Source organism: Tigriopus californicus, chromosome 5 (assembly GCF_007210705.1).
Source record: "Tigriopus californicus strain San Diego chromosome 5, Tcal_SD_v2.1, whole genome shotgun sequence".
NCBI lineage: Eukaryota > Metazoa > Arthropoda > Copepoda > Harpacticoida > Harpacticidae > Tigriopus > Tigriopus californicus.
The window spans coordinates 13,811,907-13,822,697 of NC_081444.1; the positions used below are offsets into that span (position 1 = coordinate 13,811,907).

General features: G+C 41.5%; 1 protein-coding gene across 2 annotated transcripts in view; it reads left to right on the plus strand.

Annotated features, from left to right (window-relative positions):
• LOC131881226 (AF4/FMR2 family member lilli-like) overlaps positions 1 to 10,791 on the plus strand; it is a 42,319-nt gene that overhangs the window by 24,356 nt on the left and 7,172 nt on the right. For both annotated transcript variants that reach the window (XM_059228021.1, XM_059228022.1), the window contains exon 9: positions 5,187 to 6,708. In XM_059228021.1, the coding sequence (XP_059084004.1) occupies positions 5,187 to 6,708 (1,522 nt within the window). The remainder of the gene's footprint in view (positions 1 to 5,186; positions 6,709 to 10,791) is intronic.

Sequence of the window (10,791 nt, forward strand, 5' to 3'; positions counted from 1 at the left end):
CCAGAAGCTTTTCACGAGATTCATCGTCAGAATGTGCAAAAAAACTCCAGAAATTACCTAGTAATTTTTCATTCCATCAAAATCTCTTCATGTCTCGATGGAATCATCCATTTTTTAAGATACTCTTCTCAGGGTTTTTAAACTAAAACCTGTAAGATTACTAATATTAGAAAAAAATGGAATCAAAGTGACGAAAAGTATTGCGAAAGTGAAAAAATTAGTGAGGCCAATCGTGCTACTTGCAACAACTGTTAAAGGCTAACATGTCATTTGTTTTCATAGAACTTGGTTGGATTATATGTTGGATCTAGTTTCTCAATTGGTCAAATCAAGTCTAGTTTTTTTTGTTGCAATGGGATTGAAGAAAGATCCATTCTAAGTGTTCCAAACGTGTCGAACGAATCCTATCCTAGTTGCAAAAATCAGCACCACTTAGATTATACTTGGTTGTTATTGCTGTTTCGGTTAATAACATAATTAGATTAGTTAACCAATTGCTGGGATGAGATTTCTGATGTTATTGAGGTTTTACCTACACTTTTGCCAACTCTTCTTGAGGCAAGGAAAATACCCAGATTTGAGGGAAATTAGAAGTTACTCAATTGCCTCCCTCCCCAATGGCGATTAAAATTACCCCAGAAATGAAGAATTACCATGGATATGGCAACACTGAACAGGAAACTGGTAATCACCCTACTCTCTGAACTTGTGGCAGCTTTCAGGTTTCTTCGTTTGTGGCTCGGTTGAGCTTCACCTTTGATTGACTAGATATTCTTGTGTGCACGTGTATGTAGACTGTTTGAAGAGGCTATTTGTTGGACAGGCAATTTCCTGCCTCAAATGCTCCAAAAGTTGAGGTATGCTTGAAGCAATTTATTATTTAATCTGACCGAAGGCAACCTATATTAGATTGCTATGTTTAGAGTGTCGTAATCTTGACCGGTTTAGTTCTTCTTCATGAATCATGTCGTGGCTTTAATTGAGGAGTAATAACAAAATTGTTGTACCTAGGATCTAAGGTTCAATCAATAAGACGTTACCGTGTTCCAAAAAAAGAGACCAATTCAATTATATTGCTGAAGGAAAAAACGGGAAAATAGAGGGGTTGTCATACAAAATTACTCAGGATTAGCGAAAGGAAAGAGCAAAAAAAAACTTGTCGAAAGATGTGAAATCTCGAAATTATTTTTAGGAGAGAGGTTCCTGATTACGTCAGAAACGACTGATAAGCTTAACCTACAGCTTAGAGATCAACAGTCTTTCAAGAATGTTCTTGCAAAACATCACTTTATTGACGTAAATAAGTCAATGTTTCCTTGGACACATTGTACAAACAAAAATCTAATTAGAGACGCTTTGTTCAAAATGTATCGCATTAAAGGCTTTACCATTGAAAGCACTTTTTAGAGGCGGGCATGAGTGTTGTTTGCAAACATTCATTTAGTCCGCAATAAGAGGAAAAAATCACGTGAAGTGTAAAAAGGCCATCTGCTAAGTCTTAGATTATAAGTTTGCAAGTGCAAAGGCCTCATCCAACACCTTTATAACATTTATACCCTCAGAGATAAAATGAAAAATATGAGTGTGATTTAATCTTGATTTTTTTGTTTCCCTTGCTTTTATGCTAGTTTTATAATGCTTTTAAAATGTTGCTAAATCCGTTACTACTACACTGCATACATCAATTGTTCCCAAGAACTGGAACACTAGTCTGTAATTGCATCTTCCATTTTGCACTTGCGCGAGGTAGTATTGAAATTGCCACGTCTTTTTAAAAAAATAGTTATCAGCTACTCCTTGCACCTGTTTGGATGAGAAATGAGGAAAAACTGTTGATGAAATAACGTTTTATTTGGACAAGAAGTGAACAGTCTTCTATTAGTTTACAATAAAATATGTGCATGAACACATTGTTCAGTATGTGGGTAAAGCTATAAATGAATATTGATTATCATGCTCTGTTTGAGTTTTGTGTATAGTTACTTTTTTGTTCCCTTGTCTTTACAGCCTCTCCAGTTACCCAGAGGCCCTTAATCTTGATCTTGCATTCTACGTCTATGTTTAATCAGGAGACATCTGAACAATTGAGACATTTCTTTTATCAAGGAAAGCAAATATTCATTCCTAATTGAGCAACTTTTCTCATTTTTATCATCTTGGTCCTGTAAGTCCGGTTGTCAAAAGGAATCATGGTGCTTGAGTCAACAAATACCATGCCCTATTGTACTTTTTTAACAGGTATCTTGGCACAAGACGTGACTTTACAACTGTCTTTACTACCTCAGTATCATCGACAAGAGCAACAACATGGGAATGGTAGTAGACAAACCGCGCATTGCTGCACGGTGCCGCCCGCTCGCACCAGAAAAGGTTTGCTCCCTTGGCCTCAATTATTGCTCAAGGCTCGTGCATTAGATTGCTCATCGCAGTTGGGGATTCACGAAGCCACCTCAAATTGCTCCTTTGACGACTTTTTTTCGCTTAAATACATCCTGCTCTTCCCCCGAACTTCTCCTACTCCTACTACTCAGGAATGAACTTCAAATGTTCACACGCTCTGGCCTCTAACGAACGAACGAACGAACGAAGGAACGAAGCAAGCGCTGGCTGAAACCTTGAAAGAGGCAGGAATGATGAACGAAGCTGAGCAGTGAGTAGCACCGCTCTTGCTCGTAAAACAACATCAGCGCACTTGTTGCAACGACGAGTCGAGCCGAGCGATCAGAGCGCCGGACAAACCAACGCGGGTTGGGTCAACCCGGCTCTTAACGGTACGGCAGCTGGCTTGCCTCTTCAGCTCCTGATCCAAAGACAACCGACGACCCCTAAGGCCAAGTTGAGCTCGTCACTAAACTGACTGGCGAATAACGCTCGTTTTTTTTTCTTCTTCTCTCTCTCTCTCTGTCTCCCTCGTTCACTCGCTCTCCTGCCTCGTTGTTCCTCCATGATTTTTCTCTTCGCGGAGCGAGATGGCCTTTTAGTTGATACATTGCACTAGAACTTGTAGAGCTAACTTTTTTTCAAGGGTGCATAAAAAGTGTCTGCAGGGAAACAGAAGGCGAAAAAGTGGGGACAGAGTCCCGTATCTTGGCTGGGTGAGGAAACCGTAGTTCTTGGTTCAATTGGTATTGTGTCTAATTGTGATCCTAGGCATCAGCCAAAGTGACCCTGTTATTTGGTGCTCTAAATTAAGTCGAGTACGTTGTCTCAATGCTGCTTCGTTTCGGTGTGTAGAATAGTAGATAAGGTGTTTTAAGTGTGTTCCTATTGCCATCAAAGCCGATCACACGAATAATCAAAATTAAGGTAATGATTATGTGCACACAATGTAGTCCTTGGTGTTTGATGGACATGGATTAATGTCGGGCTGGCGGATGCGCCACAAATTGATAATTTATGTAGATACTACGCTCGTTTGTCCTCTCATCTGAATTATGTATTGAAGCTGGCAATCTTTGAAAGCCATTATGCATTTTAATCAGAATGTAAACGATTGCTCGTCGCCCTTGTTCTTCATCAGTGACGTGTCTTTCTAGGTAGAGATCTCATTCTATGTCTTTCATGGATTCTTGAACACAGGAAAAACTTCAACCACACTTCGGTGGACAAGGGGGGGGGAGTTAGCTGTCCAGTTGTGAACTAGATGCAGCAAATAGAGATCTCATTCTATGTCTTTCATGGATTCTTGAACACAGGAAAAACTTCAACCACACTTCGGTGGACAGGGGGGGGGAAGTTAGCTGTCCAGTTGTGAACTAGATGCAGCAAATAGAATTCTCAATGCCTCCATTATCCAGTTGGATGTGCGGTTAGTTGCTCTGATATTTTCTGATTTGGCTATGGGAAAGAGTCGAGTGAAGTATCTCAAGCGGGAGGAAGTCTGATAATGCCAATGCGACTCAATCATGCACCTTCAAATCACATATTTGAACGTACTGTTTCTGTTCATTCAAGTCCGAGTCCTCGTTGCGTTTGTCCTCATTCTTTATTCCCTTGGATCTTATTAGTAAGTGAGGAGGTTCTCAATGATATTTGTGTGTATCATCAATAACAACAACAAGAACAACAACAACAACAGATTCGGCTCACCTTCCTTCGTCATCATCATGGCTATTGTGCATTTTGCCCTAAGGAACCCGCTTGATTTCTTTGTTCCTGAGGTAACTCAGGGCTTGAATGGCAACCCTGGGCAGGTGAGGGAATGCTCGTGAGCAATTTTCTTGCCATCTCAAGTCTGGTTATGTTGTGTATGTCTAGGTGGCGAGCAGGCCAAAAAGACACTGCTGGGAGCTCAATTGCTCAAGACATGCCTTCAATCTGATTGAGGCTGGAAACTCTCAAGGTTTCTTTTGAATGATGTGTTCCTCTGGTGGGAATTTTGTACAACACGTTCAGTATGAAAACAAGAGGAGAAGTCAAGTCTCAGAAGGGAGCGCTAATCCCCTTGAAAGGGCTTAATTGTTTTGCAGTCCGCTTGGTGGTGTACGATAAATGTTGTAGATGAGTGCGAGGATGCATTGCGTTTGGAAGTGACATTTGATGGCATGGTACGTGCCTGTGTCACAGTCAGTGATGTTCTCAAAAAGGTGGATTGTTTCGAACAAGTGTTCAATTAGGCAATAGCACACATATGTTCTGTGAAGAATCCACCAACAGATAACACACACTGCATAAACAATTCCGATCATAAATATTCCGGAAGATAGTGTTTATATAAGCATGCTGTATTCAATTCTTGATATCTTGAAACGCATATTGATCAGATGTTCCCAACAGATTTGATCTTTGTCAAAGGATAAGGTGTGCCCCAGTTACAATCTTCGCGTTTGTCAATAGGAGGGTATTTAATAGTCTCCAATAGATCATGGCTAAAGAAAGCTGGCTTAGTCACTCTCACGTACACAACTAGCATTGAATAGCCGAACTAATATTGCGCCCACTTGTTCAATATTGGCTGGCAAGTGTTTTCGCTGAAGCACATTTGGTTCCCAATTGCCTTTATGGTGGGGGCACCTTTCGTTATGAATAATGGACAAGTGTTGTTGGCAGCTCTTAGAATTTTTTCTGGCATGACTTTTTGATTGGATAATGAGATTGATCTCCAAGTTCAGTTTCAAAAGAACCTCCATCCTGACTTGAGGAACAAGAGTTTTCTCTTATTGGTACAATTCTTTCATCTCTTCCAGATCAATGCGAAACCGAAGCCAGTAGTTCCTCGGTTGAAGATTCTGACACGAACAGTGAGTCAACGGGAAGTCATGTCGATGATGATTATGGAAACAAATCTGTGACCAGGGATGACCTGCAAAAATTGAGATTGGCTAGACCCCTGACCAAGAAGATCAAGCCGAAACTGAATACCTCAAGCTCTTCCCCCGGTTCGTCCAAGAATCGCGTTTCCCCTCGCTTCTCCGATGACCAAGAGCAACAACCCGCTCCCTTGAGCAGCTCAAACATCCTAGAGAGGACCCCCACGGAAGAAACCTCTCCTTTGGGCAATCAAAAGCCATTAGCCATAGTGAGACCACAACGAAAAGAAGCTGCCACTGAAGAGGCGAGCCCAGCAACCTCAAGGTCCGAGACCGAACTTGGAGAGTCAGAGAAGAAGAGCTTCCGTGTGACTTTGTCACAATCATCAAAAGGGAAAGCCTTGGGCAAAGACAAGCGGGACATTTCCTTGTACGATTTCGACGACGAAGCGCCAGCCTCACCGGTGACAACCACCAGGTTTAACAAAGCTAAACCTGCAACTACCTCGCTTGGAGCCAAGGCCAGTGCACATGGTTCTAAATCCCAATTGGCTTCTGGAATTGCCAACGTCGTTCAGTCCTCTCCGTCAGGAAAGGTCAAGCGTCCTGTTTCAAGTGGTGGAACAACTGCCAAAGGTAGCTCCCTCAAGACAAGTAGAAGTCAATCTTTAGGATCAAATCATAGCTCAAAGAGTTGCAAGACTCCCACTTCCGCATCTACCTCAAGTGCAAAAGCCAAGTCAAAGTCAGAGAGTAGGACTCGGACTTCCGACCTCCCCCCTGCCACTACAACCAGAAGTACCTCCAAGCATCGGGATGAGGACAAGATGGACTGTGATATGGCTACGCCCTCCAATGTCATCTCCTCACTCGGAGTGTCTTCAAAGTGTTCCGGCACTCACCTGGATCTAGAATCAGACTCCGGGGTGAGTACGTTTCGCTCAGACGGGGCCAGGTCCTCGGGAGATGAGCGGTCTGGATCCCGATCCAGTGCTTTGAGTGATGAACATCAGCAGAGGGCATTGTCTAGACCAAGTGCTAATACCACGCCCGCTGCCTCTGACGGCCACATTACTCCAGGGAGTAGAGCCAGTTCCGCCTCCGGGTGGAGGGATACCTCTCCACTGGAATCCTCTTCAACCAGTGTCCGCAGTCACCTAATAGGCCAAAGCGCAGCTGAACTTCTGGCTGCCGCGTCAGCCTCCGAAAACAGACCCATCTCCTCCATGGGAGACCATCCATCCTCATCGAGAGGAGGGTCTCATCCTCGAGCCTCCTCGTTGCCTCTTGGAGCTGGAAATCTCAACCACTATCTAAACTCTCACCAACAATTACAGCATAATGCAGTTATTGCTGCCTACCACTACCAACTCCAGCAGGCCCAGCAACAGTATATTGGGCATCTGGCTCAGACGGACCCTGCTGCCGCCATGACCCTCTATGAACGGGAGAAAGAAAGGTAGGTTTCTCTTTTGATTGACACTTCACAGATACTGAACATGTGGACGATAGATTGGAGTGGGTGGGTTCACTCATCAAAGGTTTTAACCTTGAGAATACATGATTACTCAGTGTTTGAATACTTTGAAGAGCTAGGAAAGGTAGACTCTCCAAACGAGATTAGGTGTGTGGGTAGATAGGAAGTTGTTTACATTCGAAGGTGGAGGTTGTATATCGATATTTCCCACAACCCAATTTCATTCCATGCAATATTTATAAGGAGTACGTTTTGACATTATGGCAACTTGAGCCAAAATAGATAGGATCGGTTTTCAACCCTAATTATTAATCAGGAACAAACATACAATAGACTATCAGATAACGAAAAATGAGACCTCCCCCTTTTTCGGCGTTTGCAAATAGTCGATATTTTTCTCTTTGTTTTTTTTCGAGACGTGAAAATCTGATCTTTCCATGCTGACGAGGAAAAAAAATACTCTTGTAAGGCGAGACACGAACATTCGAGGTGGATTTGCAATTCTGGAGAATGATGTGCATACAATTAGATTCCTTTAAAAGCGATGGCGTATTGGATCCAGCTAATCCGAAAATCGCAATTCCCCGACCCCTCAAGCAAGGGTCCAGATACTAACAATCCCTGGAGAAGGCCATTTTGCAGATTAGGAATTGCCGAGTCTCCGGAATGTCGTCTTCTCCTAATGCAGATTCAATTTGACAAATTGGCCATTTTCCAAGGTGCATGCAGAAGCTTTTGTAAGACTAACATGAATTGTACTCTGATTAGAGTTTGTCTCACCCACGCAATATTGTTCCTTGTTAAATTAGACCAAATTTGGCGGAACTTCAAATTGATGTTGTTTTTATTAGCCTCCCTTCTCTTCAAAAGTTTGTCTCGGTTACCCAATATACAAAAAAAAAACATCGACAGCACTAGAAAAGCAATCAACTGAAATGTAAAGAGAGTTTCCATGTCATCTTTCCTCATCTTCTGTGGATTCTCTTGGGAAGGAAGGAAAAGAAGAGTCGAAGTGTCGGAATGGATTGGGAACGGGGGAGGAAGGTTGTGACCCTGACAGAGAAAACTATTTCTTTGCACAACAAGAAAACGTACCCTACTACTTACTCGAGAGCAAAGTTGAGTATTTCAAACGATAAAAATACAAATGGGACGTCGTTACCAAACAAGGAAAAGCAATGAAAAGTAAGTTACATGGAAACGCTTGTTAGGCTCGAAGTCAATTTACGGGAAATTCAAATTTCAGACAAATTGCCATTTATGTTTTAAGGTTTTTTTTTGATTCACATTCACTTGACACATTTTTCGTGCGACAAGTGTTTTGTCACAATTTTGTATTTGCACTCTATCTCTATTTATTGACACCGTTTTTTTTTGTCGACAATGCCCTTTTTGCAAAAACACCTGAACAAACTTAATGTTGCTGAGTGCTCGCTCCTCAGAGATGGATACCATAGATTTAAGAGCGCTTTTCGGTTGCTCTCCAATGGGAGATCTCCGCCTCTTGAGTCTTCACTCACTTACTGTAATTGACCTTTACATGATACTAAATTGGATCCGACATTAGTAGGCAGCCAGAAGCCTTCAAAGACGCACATTAATTGTTAATGTCTAGGGACAAAACTTTTATGCAACTGCATCTGTCATGTCTTTCATTATCCGGCCAAATGTTATCGAAACATTTGAAAGGCATTTTTGCGTGTGACATAAGTAACTCAAAAGTGGTCATGCTCTCTTCTGATAGTTCAATTTTGTCCTAATGTCGAGAGGATTTGACAGGGACTCTAAAGAGAGGAAACGACACGGCTTTCCCCTGACCGCCAACTTAGGCCATTGCATTGAATCGAAACAGTAACTCTAGTATCAATAAAACAATGTTATCCGTACTACATAGTACATTAAAGTGTTTTTGATTAAATAATGATCTCATTGATATCCAACTCCGTCCATATACAAAATATTTCTGAATTGATTTTGAAAGTCAGAAGAATAAATGAAATACCCATGAACATCAAATCAATCAAAAACAATCAAATTGTCTTTCAAGTCAGTGAAATATTGCGTAAAACTGGCTCAAAAACACGCATGGATAGAAAATCAACAAGAGTCATTTTATTGATTGATGAGGAACTTGCACTAACAAAATAGAAAAGAAATATATGGACTAAGCAATAAAAGTGCAGGCACATAAATGTTAACATATTACAATGTCTGGGATGGACAATTGATAATTTTGTCTTAATCCACACATTTGGCAAAAAACATTAGGCATTGGTGAAAAATGAATGAGTTATCTTTTTGTAGAGTTTAAATTTCTATTTATTACGAAGTTTGCAAAGAAAAGGCACGCATTATTTAAGGGGCACAGAGTAATACCAAAGTACAGAAGACTAGATCTCAATTTGAACTTTGGACTCCAATAAATTGTTTTTCTTGCAAAAGCATCCAAAATACAAAAAAGTCAAATAAAACAGGTGCCCTTTCTAATTTAAATTATCATTCCATGATTATGAAGCATCCATATGAGTTTAAAGAACAATATGTAGCTCAGAGCTACAATATGTCTACTTTTGGATTGAGGGCCATTCCCAGAGTGAGAACAATAGTTTCATAACCAACCTGTCAAATTACTTAAAATTTAGTCAAGATGTTTCTGAAGCAATTTTCTTCAAATATTATTATTAACAAAAGAGTATTGACTGATTGTGTTTAGGGCAAATTCTTGCTTTATCAAAAAAACCTAATTATCACTTTTCAGTTGTTGTACTTTAAGACATGTTTAAAGTCATTTTAAGTATATTTACATGCCTGGTTTTAAGCTCATACCATCAATGGTTACGAAAATGACATTAGCCACATTTTTTGTTTAATAATTATGCCACTAATTGACATTGAAAAATTCCAGCAGTAAAAGTTTAGGCATTACTTGGCGGGAAAGGTTTGGCGATCACTAAAAAGTGGCGTTTCCTTGCTTTAGTGTCCTTGGATTTGATGAACCAGACATATTTTTTGACGTTTCTTTGACCAATAATTCGGTTTCAAGAGCATTCCTTCTTATAAATGCAAACACATAATCCATGCACAATGATGTATAGAAGTCCTCATAAAAATCCTTTCTCTATTTGGGACCTATTAGCCAACTCATAATCTGTTGTGGATGAGGAATGAGTTATTACTCATATGAAGTACATATTTCATAGCTATGAGGTAGAGAGTACTTTCTACTGCCTTTGCACCTTGAAAGCCACTATCATCCACATTAAAACTAAAATTCGTCATACTCTTGAAAATTGACACACTGCCACTAGAACATGCCATTTTGCTGAGGCTCGAGGTACCACACATAATATTAATAGTACCTAGGTGGACGAGTCCAAGTCATTCTTTCCTAGGTCTCCATATAAGACCAAGGGGAGGAAGGAAATGATCCAAAAAATGTGCCGAATCCAAAGCCAAACGGGGACGGGAGTTTCCTCCCCCGTCTTCTCATTGTGTGATGTATGGCATCTCGAATCGGATCCCCCTTTCTCCCTCCGCCTCCTCCAAGCCATGTCAACCTCCCCCTAACCAAGGCCTACTTGCTTGAATCTCCCTCCTTGAAACGAGTTGGTCTCCCCTCTAACGTGGATCCATTCCCCTTTTTTGGCCAACATGGACCCTTCCCTCGATACCCGCCCCTCCCCTCCCGAACTCTGCCGTGGAGAGTTATGCCAAGGTAGAGGAGGGTGGCTCATCCACCACCTCCACCTCCATCTCCTCGATCGCTACCTCCTCGGTGGATATCGTCGTTAGAATGGAGCGGGAAAAGAGCATCACCTTCTGCTCGCTCATCTAAACATTTAGGTCTATTATGAAACGAAGGAAGGGGAGGGTTATGGCGAGAAGACAATCTATGTCAAAGATGAAGGCGAGGGGAGGGGGGAGTCTGCACTTCGGATGTCCTTCGAAGAAACGGTTGTCAGCATGCAAAAAAGCCCTATCGTTTCCCCCCTAGCTCTGATGTGATTGCATCACCCTTGTGCATGTGGTACTCTCTTTCTCTCTCTCTCTCTCTCTCTCTCTCTC